This window comes from Nelumbo lutea, chromosome 4 (genome assembly GCF_056320005.1).
Source record: "Nelumbo lutea isolate HS-2025 chromosome 4, American lotus-T2T, whole genome shotgun sequence".
In the NCBI taxonomy this organism is placed as follows: Eukaryota; Viridiplantae; Streptophyta; class Magnoliopsida; order Proteales; family Nelumbonaceae; genus Nelumbo; species Nelumbo lutea.
The window spans coordinates 95,558,659-95,584,868 of record NC_142687.1 but is presented as its reverse complement, the minus strand read 5'-3'; the positions used below and the strand labels follow the sequence as shown (position 1 = coordinate 95,584,868).

At 38.5% G+C, this 26,210-nt stretch overlaps 1 protein-coding gene across 1 annotated transcript in view; it reads right to left on the bottom strand.

The window, feature by feature from the left end:
* Positions 1 to 12,453: 12,453 nt before the first annotated feature.
* Positions 12,454 to 26,210, bottom strand: part of LOC148861980 (uncharacterized) — a 38,360-nt gene continuing 24,603 nt past the window's right edge. Inside the window, exons 8-10 of the mRNA XM_088982615.1 lie at positions 16,312 to 16,515; positions 13,979 to 14,023; positions 12,454 to 12,809 (exon numbers count right to left, since the gene is read on the bottom strand). Coding sequence (XP_088838741.1) covers positions 12,724 to 12,809; positions 13,979 to 14,023; positions 16,312 to 16,515 — 335 coding nt within the window. The 3' untranslated portion in view covers positions 12,454 to 12,723. The remainder of the gene's footprint in view (positions 12,810 to 13,978; positions 14,024 to 16,311; positions 16,516 to 26,210) is intronic.

Here is a 26,210-nt window from a genome sequence, read left to right as displayed (position 1 = left end):
CAAATTGACTGGGGTCCCCCACTATTTATAGCTACAGTAGCCAAGAACCGACCGTGCAGATCAAAGACGATCCGGCGGCCCACATTCGCGCTGACAGCACGTCCCCTGAGGTTGAGATGTGATTGGCGCACGTCTTTCCGAAAAGAGTGAAACGTCAGTGCACGTCTTTTGAAACCGATGTCACGCCGGCGCATGTCTTTCTGAAACTGATTGCGCCGCATGTCCCCCTGCAACTAACAAAAACCGCCAGCGCACGTCCCTTCAAAACGGCAGAGGCGCACTTTTTTCAAATTTAAATGACCCGCAGTCACGTCCCAGCGGCGCAAATTTTTAAAATTTAAAACGCGCGCTGTCACGACCATCAACATTTATGAGTAGTAGGCACGTTTTCTGCCTTCTCGGAACCGAAGAACCCTGGCAAAGGCAACTCGCACAGTCAAGATTCGAAGGACGGGACAAATCCACTTACCACCTCGCAAAACTCCCCGCACCAGGGCAAGACCCTTGGCGCGAGGAGTGGGGGGCAATTGATGAAGGATGATTTGGCCCGACCTCATAGTTATGCGACACGTAGCAAAAGCAACAGCTCGGCACAAAAGCAAGCCTAAGGCGTTTTCACCAAGGTGAGAAACCAGCGGACCGAACTCCCTACTAGGGGCCCAAACCGGAAAGTAATCCACTGGCCTGCCTTGCAACAGTTCGGGACATACCTCGCCGAACTGACCTGCCTTGCAACAGTTCGGGACATACCTCGCCGAACTAGCCTACCTTGTAACAGCTCGGGATACACCTCGCCGAACTGGCCTACCTTGTAACAACTCGGGATACCCCTCACCGAACTGACCTGCCCTACCTCCGAACTCAAGACTTTGCCTCGCTCACCACTCCACATCACCTTTAGGGCACCAAAACCAAACAAACCGTACTATGCCTGACACTGAGGAAGTCCGTTCCCGAGGGCGCCGCACCTGACTGACTTGGGATCTGACGCTTGACGACCGCACTCTAAACGGCCACCTGACACCGCCATCTCCATTTAAAGAGACGGTTAGGCAGTGACAATTCTGTCCCAGTAGAAAAGATGACGGCCGAATTGACAGACGTAAGGGTAATCATACCCGACCTAACAAGGACCTCGGAGCGAGTGCGCGAAGTGATTATAAGAGCCCCCTGCCCCCAACAAACAAGGTATGTGAACTTTGCGCTATCTAGTCTACACTTTGCCTTTGAGAGATTACTGACTTGAGCTTCGGAGTTGTCACACCGGATTCCCCCCGGAGTTCTTTCATCTTTCCCGTTTTAGGCTCCCCGACACTCCAGCTCAGAGGCGAGTTCGTTGACAGTTAAGACCGGCCGGATTGCGCTCCATCAGAGGATGTTAAGATGCAAACTAAGAGCATAACAAATTTAATAAATAGATACAAATATGAATGATGTGCAATTTATGTATGTAAATAGGAATAAGAATATGATGGCTCATAGTTTAGCATGGATGGCATGTTTCAACGAAAAGAGCATAATATGTACTGAGGAAGAAGAGACTTTGTACTCTTTTGTCTATAATAGAGTTAATGGAGTTGTCTGGTTTTGCGAATTAACAATCAAAATTAGAGCAGATAAAGCAGAACACATTGGTGATGCCATATAACAAAAACATTGAGCAAGATGGTTCATATTGAATCTGGATTCGTTTCTCACAGAGCTAGCGCTCCTCAGTCCTCACACCAACCTCATAGCACTTGGACCCGCATATCTAGAGTATCTCCGTATTTGTCTGTCATTATTCATGAAAAGATGTTCTTAATGCACAGTTGCAATGAGTAGTGAGATTGGTGTGATGCGCGCTGTGTGAGGAACCAATCCTATTTTATTTAAATTTGTCCCAGGTACACTAACTCCAACCTAAAATTAAAAAAAAAAAAAAAAAAACACTCAAATATCCCTCACTCCCAAACTCCAATAGAAAAGCACAACCAATTAAAATACAAAAATAAAATGAGAATAATGTTTTTAACCGTAAAAATACAAGCTGAAATAATAATAATAATAATAATAATAATAATAATAATAATAATAATAATGTTTTATATCGAAATTTGGTTGCAAAGTCAAATTTTCACCAAGTCCCAAAGACTTTGGTTCTAAATGTGGTTGAGGTTTCAGAAAATATAAATTTGTTATTGGGTACGGATTTGTTTTAGTGGAAATTTTAGAATTAATAAAAATAAAATGTAACTTTGTATTTTGTTTGATAATTATAGATTTCTAAAATATTTATAGGAAGAGTGTGAATACAAATATGTTCAGTACAAAATCTTGTATAGGTATTTCTAAACCTTATATTTGTACTTATACATATTTGTATTTTCACTCTTCTCAAATTGAGCCAAGATTTTGACCATTAAAATTTTAATAAATTATATTTTACTTAATTTACCTAGTTACTTGTCAAAATATCATTTTAACTTACCAAAAGCACTAAGGCCCCTTTCTTTTACTATACAGGGAAGGAGGAGGGGGTTGAACAATTTCCCTGCATTCTTATGCAAAAAAATCACAGGATTCATAGAAAATGCATCTCTCCAATAAAAAATTTGGGGCCATTTTCCCAGGCCACTGTTATCTTTCTCCTAAGTGGATAAATCACTTACCCATAAAAGATGAAAAACTACCCGAACTGTTGTGGGACCGTAATGTTCTTGATATCATTCAAAACCTAAAAGTAAAAGTGGTAACAAATGTTGCATTTGTTTATGGTGTAAGTACGGACCGGTATAAAACTCCACTCCCGGTTCGTATTTGTCGGTGTTTGTTTTGCATATAGTTTACATCATAAATCAATATAAATTCCACTCGGGTAGAGCTTTACATTGATAATCGATGTAAATACATTGATAAATATAAACTCCACCAAAAACAAACTCAACTTCATTGATAAATATTTACATCGAAAATATGGATAAATGCATTTACCCAGAGAAATATTACCCAGATAAACATGTATTGAACAAGAGGCCTAAATTTTTAAATATTGTAAACCTTGACAATCCCACAAAGAAAGAAAATCCAAAGCATGCCATAGCTAAAAAGAATAAGTAATACGTAATAATAATTTCCAAATTAAACCCCCACACCCCTAAACGAGTCTGTCACCTCACATTCTCACACTACACATTTAAGACACAAAGCCAATCGGGTGGAGTGTAAGGAGAATTCAGCTTTACTGAGAGGAGTATTCCTTCTAACAAGTACTCAATCTATACCAGTGCAGGCAAAGGGAGAGGGACTCGGTCCTCATCAAATTTACTGTCTTCAGAGTATAAACAACTATTTATCTTTTCCCTTTCTCTCCATCCTTTTGTAAGATCCAAAGAGAGATAAGATTATGGATATACTAAAAATACAGTCTACATCACTGTTGCTTCACGTGGTACACTATTTAATTTTATGGTGCCCATTTCCTCTACCTTTTCCGTATCCAATTTTTCACTTGGTCCCAAATTCTCTCTCCTCTCTCTCTCTCTCAATCTTCTCCACCAACCCTGATTTTGGTTGGTTTAAATGGCCCAAATACAATGTACATACATAAAGTTGAAAAACTAAGGTTTATATAAAAAAGCAAGTAGTGGGCCCAATTCCCAACCTAATATCCTTCATTGATAACTAATAATTTCATTCTAAATTAACCTAAATTAATACTCTTACCATTGTTCTTTTTGCAGGATTCTTTATTCTTTAAGCTGTTAATCACGTGCCAAGTCACTTAATCACGTGACCCTGTCTCCCTTAATAATAAAATAAATCTGCCCACTCCACGCACGTTTCCAATTTCCACCCTGAAAATGCTTGTTAATTTCATACTCTTGAGGGCAGGAATTATTAAAAAAAGAAAGAAAGAAAAAAGGAAAAAACCCTAAAAAGCTGCGAGCCTGGGCTGGGGCCCATCACCCATGTATTGGAAAGCCCTGAAATGAATTAATGGGTACCGACCGACCCTTCCTAAATCTACCCCTGCTTGTGTACCCTTACGAAAATCCTTGATGAGCGGTCCAGATATATCTGGAAAAGAGCTAGACTCCGCGCCTCCGCCCATGGGCTTGGGCCCATCTGGCAAGTGGGGTTTACATTTGTTTTTATATTTTATTTATTATATAGCGCGAGAGCTACTCAACATCCAAAGGTCACGTGTTGAATTCGCACCATGTCCGTACAGATGACGTGATTTGAAATCACATCTTTGGGCGGTGACGTCAGTAGACGTTGAAGCCTGAAGGGCATAATTTGTGTCTCGTTTGGTTTCCTTTATTGCTTGATGGACATAATTTTTGGACTGAGATAGCATAATGAGGTAGCTCCCAACTCGCAACCAAAAGCCCTCAGCCTGACTACACAATTACAAATGGGAGCGTGGGAAAGCGCGTGGAACTCGGGCTTTATCAGTTGCTTTCACTCCCTCACTCTCACTCTCAGTCCCCACCTTTTTAAAGGTTCAAAGTTCAAACTTTCCCCCATCATTGACCATGATTCCGACAAAGAGGCTACACTGACAGTACAGAGATGTGGGACCTACCCCTTCAGCCACATGGGACCATCATGAGACCTTCCCATCCATCAATCTCGACCATCCGATTGATCATTCGGGCCGGCCCACCCAGAGATCGGATGGACGATGCTCTCCTAGAATGCATCGATATTCTACTATATCAATCGTACAAACAATCAATGTGCTTGTTGAATGTGGGCCATGTCGCCGTATTGCTTGCCTATCAAATTAAAGTGGTCATTTCATTTGACGAGAGCGCTCTCGTTGGATACACCCAACGTGTTACTTTGTTGCCTGACCATTCTCCGGTCCCCATTGAGAGACTGACAGGTAAGGGCGCTCATGATATATTCAATGAGAGCGCTCCCGTACTCATACGTTATTATTCATGAGAGAGGTTCTCAATGCGTGATGAGCAGTCCCAATTCCTTCGAGATCCGCGGTGAAGGGCGGAGATTACGACATGCGGATGGAAACGTGGCAATACCACGATATTCGATGTGAATCATGCCACGTGTGGGCACCAGACACGGGAGCAGTTGGGATCGCTTACGACAACACTCATAGCTGAGACTGAGAGTGGGTGGGAGTGGTTATAGTTATGGATTTATGGTCCAACTGAATCATTGTTCCCATAATCCCATTTCCTCTACTTATTCCATCATCTAATTACCATTATTAATTAATCAAGCCTATCATTAGAATTAATTAAGTCTGTTATTAGAATAAGAAGAACCCATCAATCTTGGTGTCATGGTTTTCTTCATCTCTCTCTCATTGGCCCACAGACCATCTAGAATGATTCTTAATTGTTCATGGGTCGGGCTTTTATTCTTCATTATTTTTTTAAGGCCTGAGTCCGAGCCCAGTCCAACCATCAGGCCTACAATATGGGTCCGAGTTCAAAGTCTAAATCTCATGTTATTGCTACCGCTGAAATGATTTAACAGAGAGAGAGAAAAACTATAAAGAATAAATAAAAAATGTATATATTAAATTATTAATATATATTATAATAAATATTATATATTTTATATTATATAAATTAGTTAGATTAGGTTTTTTTGATAAATCCCAAACCTGGCCCGAAACTCAATCGGGCTTGATATTTTGAGCCCAAAATCAGACCCACGGGCCTAACTACATGACCAAGCGTGACCAAGCCTGACGCCGAACTGAACTATCGAGTTACCCGACATATGAACAGGTCTAGGCCTTAGGGGTAAGTTGGTCAACCGAGGAAATGATTACTATTCCTCCATCCATCTTCATCTGTTGCTATATTGAATTATATGGTAAGTGAAGAAATTGAAAATTATACCACGGTAAAGTAATTTATTCGGTTTCCCTCCCCTCTAGGCCTCTACTTAGGTAACTTAAATCGCATAAGAATACTGAAACAGGCAAGTTTTACCTAGACAACACTTGTTTGATAAACGTAATTACCCAAATAAATAAAAAAGAATGGGGCATTAGATGCATTATATTGTAAGGTAGTGTTTGTTTAATTCAATTAGGGAAATTTTTGTACTGTGGGTATTTTGTAAATTGCTTTTTTTTTTTATTACCCATTAAGTGATCTTTTTGAGGTGTGGTGTGTTTATTCATCTGTTGATGATATTAAAATACAAAATATCTGAATTTTTCTTCCACGACAAAATCTCATGGTCAGTCTAAATGAATGATTGCTATATATAATGTAAGGTTGGACTATAACTAATTAACCAATATCATTAAAGTGGTAATCATTTAATTACTATTCATCAAATTTTACGGGAGGTTTTGATTGATCAACACTATTCGGGTATCATATCCTTCTATCATCATGAATTTACCCACGTAATATAATAATGATTTATTCGTTCATTTGCCAATATTTAGCAGAGGGTAAGTTGGTCAATTGATAAATTGACCATGAATCCCACATTTCTTTGCTGTTATATTGGGTCCCATAGTAATCAAAGATATGGAAGAGTATCATTTATTCAGATAATTAATACCCTCCCGCAAGGTGAGTAAACAATCCACTCGCATACCAATAGTGATAAATAACTTGTAATGTATAAGTATATCGAAGTCTCATTTACTCAACAAATTTTACCCGCGAAACACTTGCCTTGATAAATGTATTTATCAAGGTAAATAATAAAAAACAAATGGGAAGAAAATGTTTTATTTATTTATTTATTTTGAAAATACATCTATACCACATTGCAAGGCATCTTATAGAGTGTGATGTGGTTGGAACGTATAGCTTCCATTTATTAAATAAACATTTATACCTCATTTTTCTTCAAACCTGAGAAAAAGTGGTTGATAAATGTTTTTGATGTCATTAGGCACCACATAAATGAACCAGTAAATAAGCACCTTTGTGTTGAGGGAAACATCAAAATGAAGCTTCCCCCAACAATTGATTTGCACATAAACCAAGACAAACATTTATCAGGCGTCTGTTTGGCATCGATGTCATTGCTCCAGAAAATGACAACACACCGGCGCCACATCAAAAAAATAAATGGTACTCCAGTAAACGCTTGTTTGTTTGGAACCATTTTTTATGAAAAATGGTGCTCCAAGCCACACCTTAGAAATCGGGAAGGTGTAGCTTGGAGCAACACCAAATTTGGCATTTCCTAGAGGTACAGCTCATTGCTACTAACGAAGACATGAGGTGGCAGTGACAAAGACCATGTTTTTAAAACCAACCCGGAGACCGAACTAGTCAGGGGTTCAGTTATCGGGCCAGCCGAACGGTTAGCCCGTTCTAACAAAAAATTTTAAAAAATGAAAACTGGTCAAAACCGTTCGAATGGTTCAAACAGTTAACCGCTTGGGTCAGCGATTTGCTAACCAAAATCAACAGTTTTAAAGGAAAATCCGGTTTTGGGGATAACCGAAACCGGTCACCTAATCGGTTCCTAGTTTTCCGGTCCGATCCGGTTTTGAAAACCATAACAGAGACATGACATGGCACTGGATAATAGGTACCAATACTAAAAATGTTTCTTGGAGCATTGGTACCAAACAGAAAACATTGGTGTTGCTCCAGAAAATGTCCTACCTAGCAGCAATGTTTCCAAACAAAAAAAAAAAAAAAAAACACCATTTTCTCATAAAACAATGCTTCCAACCCACACATCAATAGTACCATTTTCTGAGAAAACGGTGTTGTATCTGCACCATCGATGCCATACATATACAAAACAAACAAGTGTGTGAAATAGCATGATGAGACAAATGCCCACATGACAATGACTTGGCACCATTTATCAAATAAATGAAAGCCATACCAAACACCCTGATAATTTTAACCACACCACAATAGAGCCCAGTAGATTCAAATAAATCACACCAGATCTCCTGCCCACAAGAACTCTATCCACAACACACTACCTTCATGCATTGGGGACATCTCCCTATATATAATACTATGTAGGAAGGTGAAATATTTCCCATATATATCTGCAATATAATGTGGGTAGACATGGGCAGAGTTCGTGAGCAGGAGATCCAGACTCACGTTATAGATATTAATTTATTAAACACCCCCTTAATTATTTAGTAGTTAAAAAGGTTGGTTTGACATATGAAGATTTGATTAATTCTGCTGGTTTTGTGGGGGTATTCGCCAATTAAGAGGATGAGATCATGGGTGGCAGCTCTTCTGTTTTGCTTTGTTTATTGTTTTTCAGGCCATCAATCATGCCTTAAATTGATTAAAGCATATATACAGTTATAATATTATAGTGGGTATATGTATTGGAGAGGGAGGGGGTAGATTTGAGGGAGCTGGAATAAAGTTGGTGAAATTTTCTAAGAAAAGAGAGCATCCCCTAGGGTTTGGGTAGTTTCTTTAATATTTATTGACGAATTTCCTTTAGTTCCCCTTAAGGTATATAAATAAATTTTGACTAGGCATCACCTAGCTCACCTCTCTTGAAAAGCTCTCACTTTTGTTAGTTGACCTGACCCTACTACCCTCAGATCAAGACTAATCCCTAGCATACTGGCCCCATTTCGTTTGAGAGGAAGGGTTTAAGTTTGGTTGAGTTAGTTAGTTTGGGTTCTTTGAATTTTTCATCAAATGTTGCTTATTGGGGTTTTTCCCATAAAACCCACCTTGCAATCAGAAGCAACAATGTAAAAATCCTCCCAAACGGGCACTAATCCAACCCTAAAAATATTAAAAAGAAAAGAGTTTTTAATTAATAACTAAAATAAGAGGTCTTGGTTGGAAACCCATAAAATATAGTTCATAGGTTTGGGCATCTGAAAGGGGTGTTTCCAATGTAATCGTTTTTTAGGGTGCAATTTCCAGGAATCTGGGCCTTATGGAGTGGTTTCGATTTTAGTGATATCCAATAATTAAATTATAATTATCAGTGCATGCCCCAACAAGAATCGTTTTTCATTTTTTCAAGTAGATTCCATACATTTCATATAAGAGGTCAACAACAGAAAGTAAAACCGGATCTCATAAAGAATGAAATTAGTTGTCCAATTTAAAAAATTGTCAAGAAGATGTTGATTTTAGAATCGAAGAAATGTTCTGCCTTGCAATCAAGCTGATTTCAATTTCAATTAATCAAATCCAGGAGTAGATTGGGAGGAATTGGAATCAGAATGAACCATTCCGGTTCCAATTATTTGGTTGGGACAGAGGAATTGGAATCCCATTCCCTCATTTGAGGGAATGGTCATTCCTTCTCTCTTCCTTGGGAATGAAATCCCATTTCAACTAATTTCAATTTTTATTTGGCTATTCCAATTCTTATTTGAATCAAACAGATTATGTAAATAGACCATTCCGATTCCAATTCCAATCAAATGGACCCGAAATTAGAATTGCTCATGTGGCAAGTTTCAGTCCAACAATGGGCTGCTAATAACAGCTCCAATAGTTGAATTGAATGACTGAATCACCTTTTTCTTATATAGTGAATGAGTGATTAAGGATGTTGTGAGCTCTTTAATGGCTGAAGCTGAAGTTTGATTGATTACCACACCCTCAAATGTTTTAGTATTCAATTATTTTATGCACTAAAAGACAATAAATCTAGAATGCCACCCATGATAGAGGAATAACATGTGGGTGAAGAATAAAAGATTAGATGTGCGCCTTCTGAAAGCTTTTTTTTTTCTCATATTAATATCATTATTATAATCAAGAAATAATAAAGAATTAAGGTTTAGGAAATTGTATCTTAGAATCTCAGGGATTTCCCACATTCATAGAATTGGCTCTAGTGCTAGTGCCTAGTGGGTTTGGGCGGTTCACAAGACTGTACTCATTAACAAATTTTAGATTAAAGAAGCATTTAATTAAGTGAAACGTGTAATGCGTGGAGTGTGAAGGTAGAGTGAAGATGAAGATGAAGGTAGGTAGGGAAACTACAGGAGAGGAGGTGGGGAGTCATGTTCTTTTCTTAAGTTTTATTTATTTGGATAATAAATGTAGATATCAGAAAGAATGCTTGGCTTAATTTGTAGAGATGGGTGGTTACAGTCCTTTTTGAGGAAATTGCTTTCCTTTGTTGACCTCTCTTTAGTCTTTATGCCTCTGAAAACATTAGTATCGTGAGATGGGGTAATTGCAGTCTGATATTTTCTGTCATTTTTGTCACAACATTTATAGATCAGTAATACCCATTAATGCCAAATTTTTCATGCTTGTTTCTTCTCATTATTGAGAGAGAGAGAGAGAGAGAGAGAGTAATAACTAAAAATTACATTTATGACATAGGGTTTCATCCTTACAACAATTGCAGGGGAACAGTCCCAATGCACGGCTGAAGTTTTGTTGAGGATGAAATCCAGATTCCATTTATATACTTCTAAAGTTTTCAATTAGTTTTCTTTGAAGCAGTACTCAGGAAGTCAGGAGTCCAGAGTGTCAAGGGGGGAAGGTTCAATTCACAAGAAATTTCTTTCTCTTGAATTTCAAACTGGATCAATCATGGTACACCACATCAGCTCCGAATAAATTGTGGATCATATATGACAATGGTCACTGGTTTATGGCACAGTCCACGTTAGCTCCATCCATACCGAACTTTTTTCTAAGGTAGTACAATGTACAAGTTATTAAAGTTTCAGGTTTTTTATTTGAGGCAGAGAACTCCTATAGGGTATGGCTATAGAACCGGCATTATATTTGTCATAAAGCAAGGCTACTCAACTGGGCTCAAGTTTTGCCTGATGAGTGGAAAGTGATGTGGCAAACACGTGAAGCCTTTCAGGCCACCAACCAAGCAACTAAGCCGCAAATGTAGAAGATTCTTTGGCCATATAGATTACTTGCTAAGCAACCCATAGGCCATACACCAAATCTGTACGTCATGGAATCTGATGGGTCCACAAGTAACTCGCCCTCTTCCGTCAGACGTTCTCCCTTTAACAACTTGTTAGAGGGCAGTTTTGTACTGTTGTCAGACCTACCCAGATGGGATATGGAGGTTGAACCAGTAAACCAGCATGGGGGCGACCTACTGAGTACTGACCTTTTTTGGATCCCAGCTGCTAGGCTAGCTCAAAGTTAAGAAAACCTTTTCCGATGCCTCTCAATCCCATTGATCGTTTGGGAATTAAGGTTTTAGTTCCAGATAGTAGCTCAGCCTCTGCTTCAAGGGAATGAGACTTCGGGATTTAAGTTTCAGGTATTAGTGCACAAAGTGATCATAGACAAAGAACTGTATCCACTACTAATCACAGTAAGCACTACCATCTGACCTGCAAACCAGCAGTGATTTAAATGCCAAATTATGTTTTCAGAGTAAGCAATGTCAGTCACTTAGGCCTCGTTCATTTGCCGGTATTTAGCAGGGGATAAGTTGGTAAGGCGGTAAGTTCCACAATACCCACATCTGTTTTTTGCTATATTGGGCCCATAGTAAATAAAGAAAACCAACGGTATCAGTTACTCCCTCGACATGGATGAATCGCGGGGTAACTGATAATGTATAAAAACATTGGAAGCATGCTTACCCGGGAAGGCTTTACCTGAGTTGAATTATTCTCCTATCTCGCAATGAGGCTGTCCCTGATCGACTCTTAAATGGTGCGCTGGTGTTTGCATTTGGTCCTCCTAAGGTGGAAATTGGAGAATGTTCTCCTTTCACCAAAACCCCTGCAGCTTGGTGATTCTGATATCTGAGATTTATAGAATGCGTTTAGATCAACAGCTGAGGCCTGAGAATTTTTGTTTCCATGAATAAGGAAGCAGATTCCAATAGGAAGGCTTTCGACTTACGTGGATAAACCCATAATTCTTAGTCAAAAGTTTGAAAAGTTTTAATCCATCGGCTGAGTAACTCATTTGGAATCTAACTAGCAAGTCAAGTTCACAATCCAAACCTAAAATGCAGGCCCCATAACGACTGGTCAGGCGTTTGGAGTTTCATTTTATATTCCACTTTACAATACGAACAAATTACAAGATTAGAGTATTTAACCTGAAAGTGTACCTCTCCGGCTCCAATTAGAAGTTTAGATTAGAATAGTACTGTTATTACAACTTCATCTTCGACCTTCAATTCAGGAAATATTAGGAGAAAGTGAGCAGATCATAACAAAAATCAACAGTTTGATGAGCCATATGGTTGCAATCTGGAGATGCATCTGCAACTTACACAAATTGATGAAAAATCAAAGGAGATGGATCAACAGAAACCACCTAGGTCAGCAATAATATTGGCTATTAATTTCCTCAATCTTTCCAAGACAAATGTGGGCACTACACAGAATAAAATATTAATCAGCCATTCAGCCTTAACTACGCGTGTCAATAGATTGAAGTTCTAGGAGAAACAACGTTTCTAAAAGGCCCTTGAGGTTCAAATTTATCAAGAACCAAGGACTCCCAATGGGCAACGGGAATGTCAATTCAGAATAAACGAGGATATTGACAATTGCCAAGAATAACGACACCCTTGAAGAATGTATATAACCTTGTTAATTAATTTCAAGGCATACAGCTTTTTTGAAGTCGATCATCAGATAAAAATGATTCTACTATTGACTTCTACTCATTAACAATTCCCCTAAAACTACACCACATATCACTACTGAAACTCAGGCAAGATCAGGACAAAACCTCACGAAGCATATGCTGAGACACTTCTCTACTAAATCTCTAGATTGCTTCTTGCTGGCCATTGATTGCAATGCATCAATTTCCTTCATGATGGATGGAGTGATGGAGATACCCAAAGCTTCACTTTCTTGTCAACACCAGCTGTGGCTAATATGGTAAAAGATGTCCCCCCTGTAGGAGCAATGTCGTGAGAGGTTTACGAGTCAGATAAACACTCCAGGAACAAATGAAAATGGATCATTTTAATACTTCTACTCAGTTCCAAAGCAGGAAAAAAATCAAAAGTAAAACAATTGACAGTTCAGGCAAGGCAAGCCCCGGATTTGAATCTCAAGACGCTTGCCACAGAATCAAACATGCCTCCAGGTTATAGTTGCAAGGAAACTGGTGTAGGGATGAAAACATTAACAGCTTCTAATAATTTCACAAAATGAAGGAAACATGAATTGTCAAGGGAAATGGATTAGAACAGCAGAGTTAAAAGTACCAGAAGGATAGCTTTATAAAGAATAATATAAACTAAAGGCTTCCTCTTACAGTTTCCCAAGAGTATACGCCATTTCCTTGACATTCTTTTTCCCATTTTTATGTCAAACCACAATGTTTCTGTTTCCCATAACAAACCAGTTCATATGAGAACTGCATTTTCAATAAAGGAATAAGCCATGCTCTATCCAACTTTTCCAAATATCTGCCGAGTAGACATGGTAGGAGACTGCAAGACAAGATCACAAGACAAGTCTTTCCAAGGTCCCTATTTATACGTAGGCCACATAATTCAAGAAGTTGCATAAAGGCATTATTTCCTAGCATTCTTCGTTTCAATATCTATGCGACTGTGCCTCCACTTGATACAATACTTTGTTTAAATGAAAAACACCACAAGCTGAACTATGAACAGCATGGTGCAACATACAACCTAGCCATGGGTCAAGACCAACTACCAAATGTATCAAACCTGAGAAATCTCCAATGTGTCAAGAACATGACTTGACCATAAACTATCAACACATCACAATTGACCATATTCTGTCTGTCAATGTCAGACAATTCGATATTCTAAGAAAACAGGTTGATGTTGTATAGAAGATATCTAGGTCGGACCCACTGAGGTGAATCAACTTGAAATTCATCCATACAGATTACAAACACCTTAAATAGGACAGCCATTAGTTCAATTAAATCAACCTTTGATACCGTTCACAGTAAACACTCTTGCTAGAAAATTTTCGAATCCATAATATGTTTAATATGGATAAAGCATCATCAGAAATATTGTTTAAAGCAAACCCAAGTGCTTAGTAATTTCTAGTTTCTAAAATGGCATACAAATTACTTACCCATTGGTATACTCTTTGGTGCCCATGCAATACCTGTGATGTCACCTGCCACAAGTAGGAGTTGGTCAGTACTTCTGAAGAGAGGCCATACCAAGGAAATAAGTAACCATATGCACCGCTTGAGTATAACTTTTACACTACCATACAATAGAACTGAAACTAGAAAGAAAATAGAGATCATATTTTATTCACAACAGATGCGGAGTCAGGATATAATATGGTCTAGACAACATAGAGAAAATTCCTGATTCATGCCTAGTCAAACAACTTGGCAACAATAGTATATTATTAAAATGACAGAAATAGAGTCTAGTATAACAACTTGCGGTGAAGCAACATTCAAGATAGATAGCCACCAAGTAGGAAACCAGACAAATAATTTAATTTATGTTTCAGCCTATGTTACCCAGATAGAACAAGTGTACATACGCCTGGATATGGTATCAAATATGAAATTAAAACTAGAAACTGAAGTGCCCAACGTCATATGGAACCCTTGTATAAATATCCAGGTATCATTGCTTTTGGCCACAAAAGCACAAGTATTTATGCTTGGCGCTAGGCACAACTGAAAGTGCCAGTATTTACAAATTAGGCATCTGTATTTTAAGAGCAAGAAGCACAACTGAAAGTGCAAGAGGTTCCTAAAGCTTGGCGCTAGGCATAAGGCAAGACATGTGCCTGAACAAAGCTAGTTGCTATCCATGAAGAAAAAGTTAAAAATAAAACTTAATATATAACCATATTCAACAAATCTATACTCTGAAAGAAATAAAACCTCCTAGCTCAATTCGTTAGGGAATCAAATTATTATAACCGAGGCCGTAGTCCTGTATGCTCAAGTCCTACATACTTACATAGACAAAATTCAACTAATTAATTGAAACGTAGTAGACAGCCATCTTATGTGCACCTAGGTTCAGGCAAGGTGAGCCAAAAAATGATCCTCACCTGTGACCCTAGGCACTCCTTTAAAACACTGTTAGGTGTGTTTTATGAATTTCTGCCATCCCAAGAGCAGTGCAGTAATTGGAAAATCCAAACAGGCAAGCTATCAAATCCAATTGTGCGATGTATAAAAAGCTAATTTATATACATATGCTATGTAAAGGATCTCCTACCAAGATTTGGTACAGCCAAGAACAAGGTTTAAATTGTCAAAGCCAGTAGAAATATCGGTCATCCTTAAAAAAAAAATACCAATCATTGAAACATAGAAAAAGACTGGAATATCAGAAATATCATGTGGAAGTGTTGTAAAAATTATAGATATGGTGGAAACATTACAGGTATGCAGAAATATACAATGATATTTTATGAAATGATAAAAGGAACACAGGTACACCCTTCTAGATTATCTTGTTCCAAACCATCAAACAAAGCCAAGAAGCTATGGTCAATAGATAAAATAATATGCCGAAAAATTGTCCTATAGACTTTAAGAGTTGAAACTTCAAGCAAATTTTAAACTCGCAGAAAGTGCAAATAATTCTAATATATCAACCAGTGTATTGCACAAACAAATACTAAGATCTAATGTCATGTGTAGAGGGAATTTTGAGCTGGTCAAAGTGGCCATTATGTTTTTATGTCTTCTTTTTTATCAATGTCACTATGTATTTATGTCCATTAGGCCGTAATACTGCTACTACACATATCTCTAATAATTTTACCAATTCATCATGTGTACTCCACATAGTGCTTGTAGTTTTCACTAGGGAATATGTCATTTCCAGTAATACTTCATGTCAGTACCAATTGAAATAGAAATAGGTCATGCAAATATGTCAACATTTTAAACCATGGACAAGAACACTTTATAGTGGAAGAGAAGCATTAAGGCAAGCTTCAAAATATCACAACATAATGGTATGTATCATACAATATGTATTGATTTTTTAGCCCACTGAATACTAATTACTGAGAGTTAGGGCTGTTTAATGAGTTTAAACATTAATATCCATCCTGACAAATGTACTTGTGAATTTATCAAACTAGAAAGAAAAAAAATGAGTATCAATTGCTAAAAACTCTGGATACACAGACCAGTACACAAGCAAGAAAACCCATTTGTATATGCTATTTGCTTATGAAATTTGTTTGAAGAGACTAGACAACAAAAATGCAAAACTAGAACCAAGTAATGAAGCTAAGATCTCGGAATTGCTATTAGATTTTGGAAACAGCATGCAGATAGTTAGGATGCAGGAAGCATATTTTTGTGAATAGTATGGCAATGATTTCAATCAACATTCAAAGGAATACATCATACAAGCTATAAGGGAAAAAAATGTTTTGTAAAATGAATGTACAAGTGAACTGGATAAGCTTACCATCGTGTGCCTTATCAGCAGTATCCAAGATCTTTCCAGTTTCAGCACACAACCACTGCAACATAGAACCATGGGTGGCTGCCAATATCCTTCCGTCAGGTGAGATACTCAGGCGGTCATAATGCAAAGTGGAGCCACTTGAATCACGAAGTGGAATTGGAAACACTTTCAAAGTCTTTGGGTCCTCATCAAGATGATAGCGAACTTCCCAAAGGATAAAGAAGGGTCAGCATAAGAGAAACAAAGGAAAATCAATGTCTTGCAGAAAAACGGTTAAATCAATTGATCAAGTCTATGATGAAAGCAAACTGTGGCAGGGACAAAATTCCCATTAAAATAAGATGTCTCTTAATACCCAAGACATTACAAAGGAAATAGTGAAATATGCTATGTCCTATCCACGAAGTTTCAACTGTTCTACATCTCAAATTTGTTCTTGCTTTTTACAAATAGTTAACTATTTCATTTCTATATTTGATTAAAATTTTGACATTGCAATCCAACTATTTAAGGGAAAGGGGCACCCCAAAATCCAAGTGCCCATTGCTAACCAAAAAAAAAAAACAAAGTACCCATTTAAAAAGTGAAAATTCATCACTTTAAATACACACCAATTGAATCTAGAAAACAAACCGAACATACATGTAACAATCCATAATTTTAGAAATTGATACCCCCATCTTTCATGCAGCATATTTGTTCCATCTGGACACCAAGGATAAGAACATTTTCCAGAAGCAGAACACCTCTTTTCACCTGATTTAGTCAATAATCAAATGACCCAAACATCCTTATCCACTTTTACTTCACAAAGCCTAACTTGGAGTAGTAAAAGAGCTCAAAGTATTTAAAAAAAAAAAAAAAGACAGAAGACCCCTCCCCCCCCCCAAAAAAAAAAAGAGAAATAAAAAGAAAAACAAATAAACTATAGCTTGACTTAATGTTTTCTTCTTACCATACGCATATTCAAGGATCTTTGTTTGATTTATCCTTCAAGCCCGACTTCTTTTATTTATGTTGATCAGTATCCTGTACCTAGAGGTCATAAGTGATGCAGAGCAAGTTCAGCTGTATAGGCAATTGGAACAATTTTTGTGATTGAGAATGATTATGAATAAAATTGTGGAAAGTTGACCTCTCAGGAGATCTGTTCTGATAATTGACAAATGACAATTAATTGATGATTCTGAGACAAAAGAAACTCTTGATAATCATGTAAAACGAGCCAAATTTTGGATTTTTTGATACTCAAATGTCGATGGCTCTGCTTGGGGTAACATGGGCCAGCTGTAGGCCGTAGAAGTTAAGTGGATTAGAGTGGTGAGTCAATCTTATGTTTCAGTCATGAGTTTAGCTGCTTGGCCAATCTGATTTTCTCGTCAGTTTGTGGGATGAATATAGTGGCTGATATCAGGTTGTTGGTATAATATTCACTATGAGGAGAAAATGAACAATAGGAACAATCCAATGACCGAATGTAGACTCAAAGTCAATTCCCAATTTGTTTATAATAACCAATAAACTCCTTGAAGTTCATTAGAATAATCATCATTATAAACTCTCCTTCATTAATCATTTTAATGATGAATGTTATTTTTTTAACCCCAAACCTTACTCCAGGGAGAAGGGTGGCCACCTTGAAATTTTATTAATCAAAACCACTAATGGATTAAAAATAGATACAGGGGAGGACGTAGCCCTCTCCCTGAATCTCTTTATCCAAACCCAAAACAAACAGTGAGATTATTTCACCCATTTTGCTCGGATTCATGGCACTCCCATTCTGTCTTCAATTAAACACTTATTAGCAGAAAGAGGCAGAGAATCACTCGGCCAGAAAAAGGAGGTATCTCTTGTGTCACAAGCATGGTTCCTTGATTCCCCTCTCCAAAAATATGAGTAACGTTGGAGATTACTTTGCTGTTTAAGTCAGCCATTTCACCCCAGATTGGAAATAAAGTCCAGGGAATGACCACAATATTTTTTATCATTTTCACTAGAATTTTAGAATCCACTTCCACCCAGACGTTCGTTAGACCCAACTCATCACACATTCACAATCCTTCAAACAATGCCATGGCCTCAACCATCATATGGTTGTGTTTCCAAAGAAACTCGCACACGCTAATAACATCTATCCATGGCTATCTCTGATAATGGCACCTTCCCCACCTAGAGAAGTACTATGTCTAAACACTCCATCAGTATTCAATTTCAATTTAAAGCCTTGAGATGGGGATCAAAGCTATTTGACAAGCACCAAATATTGTCTAGACGGGGTAATTTTCTACATGTAAAGCTTCAATGATTGATTTATGGATGAGAGTTGGGGGGCACTTGGCTTTAAATTGAAACAGTGCATCTTTTAGGTGCTCTATAATCTTTCTTATGACCTCGCTGCTAGTGGAGGACTTCCCTTCAAATCGGCAAGCATACCTCTCCTTCCAGATCTCCCAAAGAATGAAAGCCAGGACTAGTCTTCCCAAATAGACCACTTGGAAAGAAACACTAGGCGTCAAATTTCCCATATTAGAATCCTTTGCTATAGAAAGGTGCCACCAGGATACCAAAAATATGAGCAAAGAAATTCCAAACTTTATAAGCAAGAGTTCCATTCATAAACAAGTGAGATTGTGTTTTAATGTTTCCTTGCGCACAACAAGCACACTTAGAGACGAATGGGATAAGAAGCTGCACTTTGTCATCACAAGCAACTTTTCCTTTAACAAGCTTCCACAAGAAAATTGACACTTTCAAAAGAATTGGTTTGTTCCAAATAATATTGGCCCATTGTACTAATTCACTTGAGTGTCTGACAACACGCCAAGCCAACTTTAGAGAGAATGATCCCGTTAAGCTTGGTTTCCACACAATTTTAGTCCCCTGAGCAGTGTATGACTGTGGTGTGCTCAGAAAATGTATATCTAAGGGACTTCATGCCAAAGCTTGGACATGCTATTGGCTTCCTTAACCAACAGATGTAAATCAGTCCTCTAATCTGATGTAAACTTGGGAAAATTTAGAGAAAAAAGAGGAAGAAAAGAAGAGAACAGCAGTACAAGAGAAGGAAGATGGAGAAGAGGAGGAAGAAGAAGAAGAGTTCGAATGTCTCTTCCCTCCCTTCTCTAATCCTTTTACTAAACTTCAATCTTAACATAATTACAAGTATACCCTTAAGTGGGCAGCCAGCTAGACAGTAACATAAAGAAAACTAGCAAAAGAAGTAACAGGCCCATTAGCTAACAAATAAATAAAACATACTACAAGAAAAGATACCAGGGCCCATTCAGCCCAGTCTCTTTACACTCCCCCTCAAGCTGAGCATAGATGTCAATCATGCCCAGCTTGCTTATATAGTGTGTCAGCTTCCCTCTCGGAACTCCCTTGGTCAAAATATCAACCAACCGCTTTTCTGAGGTAATGAATGGCAAACAAAATTCTTCTGAGGAAACTCTTTCCCGTATAAAATGTCTATCAACCTCAATGTGCTTAGTTTTATCATGTTGAACAGGATTATGTGCAATATTGAGAGTTGCTTGGTTATCACAGTAGAGCATCATTGGCTTCTCATAGTCAACTCCCAATTCTTCTAAAAGGGATCGTAGCCACAGTAATTCTGACACACCATGTGCCATAGCCCTATATTTGGCTTCAGTAGAGAATCTGGCAACTACAAACTGTTTCTTAATCCTCCATGAAACAATATTCCTTGCCACCAAAGCACAATAACCTGAGGTGGATCTCCTATCATCAATACATCCTGCCCAATCAGCATCAGTGTATGCTTCCAGCTTCATGTGTCCATGTTTGGCAAATAGAATACCTTTCCCTAGAGTACCTTTCAAGTAACACAGAACTCTTTTTGCAGCAGCTAAATGAGTATCTCTAGGAGAATGCATAAATTGACTAATAACACCCACTGCATAGGAAATGCCCGACCGAGTCATGCAAAGATATAACAACTTCCCAAGCAGTATCTGAAAAACTCCCTTATCAGATAAAAGTTCACCATCTGTAGCAGAAAGCTTGTGATTGAGATCAATAGGAGTGGAGGTTGGTTTAACACCAAGTTTTCCAGTCTCAGCAAAGAGGTCAAGGACATATTTGCGCTGAGAAATCAAGATACCATCTTTAGATCTAGCAACTTCAATGCCCAAAAAATATCGAAGATCTCCTAAATCCTTGATCTCAAATTCAGAGTTCAGAAATCTTTTGAGTTTACTAACCTATTGGGTGTCATTACCCGTGACCACAATATCATCAACATAGACTATCAAAAAGGTCACCAGAGAGCCACTTCTTTTCAAGAACAAGGTATGATCCGATTGAGTTTGTGTGTAACCAAATGAGACAAGAGCGGCCTTGAACCTCTCAAACCAAGCCCGAGGAGATTGTTTGAGACCGTAAAGAGATTTCTATAGTTTACACACCTTCCCCTGCATTTCCTTTCCATACACCCCCAAAGGCAAAGACATATAGACCTCTTCATGTAGATCGCCATTCAACAAGGCATTTTTAATATCAAACTGGTGGAGAGGCCAATCAAAAGTAGCAGCTAGAGATAACAAAACCCGAACTGAGGTCATCTTAGCCACAAGAGAAAATGTCTCAAGATAGTCAATACCATACATCTGAGTGCAGCCTTTAGCAACCAACCTGGCCTTAAACCTCTCAACAGAGCCATCAAAGTGATATTTAATGGCAAATACCCATTTACAACCCACTAGTTCCTTCCCTTCAGGCAAGTCAACAATATCCCAGGTATGGTTCTTATGCAAAGCATCCAGTTCAGCCATCATAGCATCCCTCCATTCAGGTTTAGATAAGGCTTCTAGTACAGACTTAGGTATCACATGGGAAGAAACAGAAGCAAGAAAAGAGTAGTAGGTAGGAGATAGAAGGCTATAAGATAGGTGCTTGGAGATACAATGGGTTGTACACTTCCACTTGCCCTTGCGGAGAGCAATAGGAAGATCGAGGTCTGGGAAGGATATAACTGGGTCAAAGGAAGGTTGACCTGTTACCTCAGTAATGATGGAAGGAGCAAGAGGCTCTTCTGTAGGAGTGGAAACAACTTGCCCATGTCTGAACCAGTGCCTTTAGTACCACCTTTGAAGAACAAATTGAGGAGGAATTACAGGAGGATGAGGTGGAAGAGAAAGAGGAACAGGAATATTGGAGGTAGGCCCAATGGGAGAAGTGGACACCTCATGAGATGACTCAAAAGGAACAGGAAGAGGAACTGCTAGAGACATAGCAAAGGGTTCCTTAGATTTCTCCCCCTCAGGAGGAATACTAAAGAAAGGAGTAGACTCAACAAATGTGACATCACGAGATACAAAACGAGTGCCATTAAAAGGACCAAAACAGCAATATCCCTTCTGTGTGGAGGCATATCCCAAAAAAACACATTTACGAGCCTTATGTTCAAATTTGTGCCTTTGATGGCTGTAAACATGCACATAGCAAGTGCACCCAAAAACACGGAGAGGAAGAGAGAAGAGATCCTCATCCAGAAAGAGAAGGCCAAAAGGGGTTTTGAAGCCAAGAACCCGAGAAGGCATATGGTTAATCAAAAAGGTAGCAGTAAGGACAGCATCTCCCCAAAATTTTATAGGAACATAGGATGCAAAAAGGAGGGATCTAGCAACTTCAACCACACGTCGGTCCTTCCTTTCCACCACTCCATTCTGTTGTGGAGTGTAGGAACAAGAACTTTGATAAATAACCCCAAAAGTTTCAAAATAGACTCAGAGGGTTTTCTCAAAATACTCCTTAGCATTATCAGAACGGAATATTTTGATCTAGATGTTAAACTGGGTAAGAATGAGTTCATGAAATTTTTGCACAATAGTTGGTACTTCATCCCTGGATTTCATGAGATAAATCCAAGTGTAATGAGAGTAATCATTAATAAAAAAGATAAAGTACCTATAACCCCCATAGTAGGCAAATGATATGGCCCCCACACATCAGAGTGAACAATATGAAAAGGAGAAATAGATCTTTTCTTGCTTGCTGAATAAGATTGTCTACAATGCTTTGCCAGTTCACACGACTTACAATGAAGACTTGATAAAGACACTCCCTTAAACATATCGAGGAATAAATGACTCAAAGAAGAGAAAGACAAATGACCAAACCGAAAGTGATATAACATGATTTTGTCAACAGACTCTAACAAGAATGACTCCAAGGCAACTCCATGAGGTGGTCCAAGAGCATTATCAAGTGTGTCCAGCAAGCATATTCCGTTCGCCTCATGGCCACTCCCAATCATCCTCTGAGACTGTAGGTCCTGAAAAACACAATGAGTGGGAAAGAAGGTTATGCTACAGTTCATGGATTTAGTCAAGCTACTAACAGATAAAAGATTTGTATTAAGTTTAGAGACATGAAGGACAGAGGGTAAATAAAGGGTGTCAGAGGTTTTTATATCCCCTTTGCCAGAAATGGGAGCAAGGGATATTTTCTCTTTACCAAAGAGAAGGTGGTATGAACAAAAAAGGTTAGACAAGTTGGTCATATGGTCTAATGCACCAGAATCAATGATCCAAGGGATTTTATGGTTTGCAGAAGCACGAATACCTAAGTGAGCAAATGCTAATGATGATGATGTGTTGCCTGAAAAGTGAGATGTAGAAATAGTAGCCTCCAAGTGACTTAACAGCCTACCATACTTTTCAAAGTCTGCCTTCATTACTGCCAACTGTTCAATGGTGGACTTCTCTTCACTCTCCTTACTTTCTCCTTCCAGTACTATGGCAACATTAGCTGTCTTCGGCTTTCCTATTTGACTGCCCTTCTTAAAATTGTTGTTATTCTTAAACCGACCAAGAAGAAGATCAGCATGAAGCTTCCAGCAAGTGTCTTCGTATGCCTCGGTTTCTTCCAATATTCACATACCTGCTCCTTCTTCTCAGTTGAACCCTTCGGCTTTATTCCCGCATGTGCAAAGTGTTCTGTAGGTGTACTCTGTAACTGAACCTACCGCCTACTCTCCTCGCTGCTCATCATAGCATATGCCTGGGCAAGAGTAACATCATCTTTGACCAGAATATTCTGCCTAATGATGTCAAACTCAGGGTTGAGTCCAGTAAGAAATTCAAATAGCATGTTTCTTTCCACCAAATTCCTAAACATTTCTGAATTATTCTTAGTCTCTCATGCAACTGTCTCCATAATATCAATTTCCCGCCATAAGGATTTCAGTATAGAATAGTAGATTGCCACACTCTTCTCCCCCTGCCTTAGGTTCTTCACATCACTTTTCAGCTTGTAGACTCTAGCCACATGCAACTTTTGTGAATAAGTTTCAGTAACACTGTCCCAGATCTCCTTGGCAGAGGACGTCCATAGATAGTGCTGACTTATATGAGACTGCATAAAGTTGACTAGCCATCGTATGACAGTATACTTCTCCTACATCCATTTCTCATATTCAGGGCTTGCCTCTTCAGGTTTCACTTTACTGCCTGTGAGGTACCCTAATTTTCCTCTACTACAAACATAAATCCTTATAGACTGTGCCCAAGCAAGATAATTTGTCCCATCTAGCTTGATTGTGGTCACACCAGTCAAAACAGAATCTATCGAGCCAAGCCCGGAAACCGGCACCTACTTGAACTCACTTCTGTATTGCTCCTCCATTAATCAAACAAAAATCAAAAAACCAGAAATTTGGTCCTTATAAACTTACTTGAAGTCAAACTAGTACCCAAATGCTTGAAAACTAGGGTTTCACTGCATCCAGCTGTTGGGGAGAAAGAGAGAAGATGCAACCGCTCCTACCAGAGCTTCCCAACCTCTTCCAAACCTGAACCACCCTCTTTTAGAAGTCAAAAGGCACCTCCCAAGCACAAAGCGCCACACCCAAAGCTTCACTTTTACTTGTAACTTCATAAATCTTTAATCGGCTAGGGTTTCGGGCAAAAACAGTACAGCACCACTTCTTGGCAATATCCGACCAGATTTACACTCTCCAAACCCTCTACCAACTAGGCCAAAGATCCTCTGAACTATAGAGAACCTATCTCTCCATACACTCTCTTAATCGAAGGGTGTATGGGAAAAGAGAAAAAAGAAAAGAAGGAAGAAAGAAACCTGCTCTGATACCAAGATGTAAATCAGTCCTAATCTGATATAAACTTGGGAAAATTTAGAGAAAAAAGAGGAAGAAAAGAAGAGAAGAGCAGTACAAGAGAAGGAAGATGGAGAAAAGAGGAGGAAGAAGAAGAAGAAGAGTTCGAATGTCTCTTCCCTCCCTTCTCTAATCCTTTTACTAAACTTCAATCTTAACATAATTACAAGTATACCCTTAAGTGGGCAGCCAGCTAGGCAGTAACATAAAGAGAACTAGCAAAGGAAATAACAGGCCCATTAGCTAACAAATAAATAAAACATACTACAAGAAAAGATACTAGGGCCCATTCAGCCCAGTCTCTTTACACCAACAAGGGGGAATCTCCCCCCCCCCGGTCCGTTGTCTTAGCTAGAGCCACCCAAGTTGAATTGCTTGTATACACTGATCATTCTTTTTATTTTTTTGGTTCTTTCATAAAATAATATATTTTTTATTAGCTTCTTATTTCTTTAGGGTTCTCTGATAGCTATTTGATGTTCAAAGATCGAAGAAACTCCTGTAGTTGTTTGACACCTGAAGAGACAATGAAAATCAACAATCATAGAAGGTATGCTCCACACTTTTTGGGGCAAAAACAGGGGCTCTGCCCCTTCTTTTTCTTTTTCCTGGACAAAAGCAGGGGCTCCGCCCCTTCTTCTTCTTCTGGAGCAAAAACAAAGACTCGGCTCCACCCTTGGAACAAAAACATGATCTCTGCCCCTTCTTTTTCTTCTTCTTCTAGAACAAAAACAGGGGCTCTGCCCTTTCTTCTCCATCATTTGTAATGATTTTATTCATTCTTTCTTTTTTCTATGACAAGAAGAGGGGTTCTTTTACTAACATTTCTACAACAAAAACAGGGGCTCAGCCCCTTATTTTTGTCCTTTTTTGAACATTAAGTGACACCTAGGTGGGCGACTAAGCACTCTCTTGTCACCTAGCTTTGCCTTGGCACCTTGAAAACTATGCATAGACCTAGGCCTCCTCCTTCATGAAGTAAGCAAACTTCCTCCCATAGTGTGCTGGATTATGTGGCGCCTTGTTCTGCTTGCTTTACTGCCCACTAAAAAAAAAAAAAAAAAAAAAAAAAAAAAAAAAAAAAAAAACTCTTACTTTTATTTACAAGCTGGCCTGAAAATTCCTCATATTTCTTAACAAAAGACATTAAGTTCTGTAAAGACCCCTTCACTCCAGTTATGAAAATTAGTGTATCATTTACAAAAAGAGAGTGGGAGATTGTAGGGCATCTTCTTGGGAGTTTGAAGTACTGGGCTCTGTTTTCAGAAAACAACCTATTGAGGCCTCTGCTTAAGATTTCTTCAGCAATGATAAAAAGGCTTGGGGATAGTGGGTCCCCCGTCATAGTCCTCTAGTGGACTTGAAATATCTTGATTCCCCCATTTAAGCTAACCGAGAACCAACAATTTGTGATAGTTTTTTGTTATCAAAGCAATCTATTGTTGATTGAAATCAAACCTTTCTAAGACTGCACATACAAAAGACCAGTCCAAATGATCGTACGCCTTGGCCATATCAAGTTTTAAGATTACATTATCGCCTCTCACCTTTTTATTAATCTCACTTGCCATTTCTTGGGTGAGAAAAATATTATTTAAAATGCTCCAACCCTTTACAAAAGCACCTTGTCCTTTGATATGATTTTAGGCATAATAGATTCCAATCTCAAGAGTAACTTTGAGATTATTTTATAAGCAAAATTGCTTAAGCTAATAGGTCTAAGCTCTGAAAAATCCATTGGCTGGTTCGTTTTTGGAAT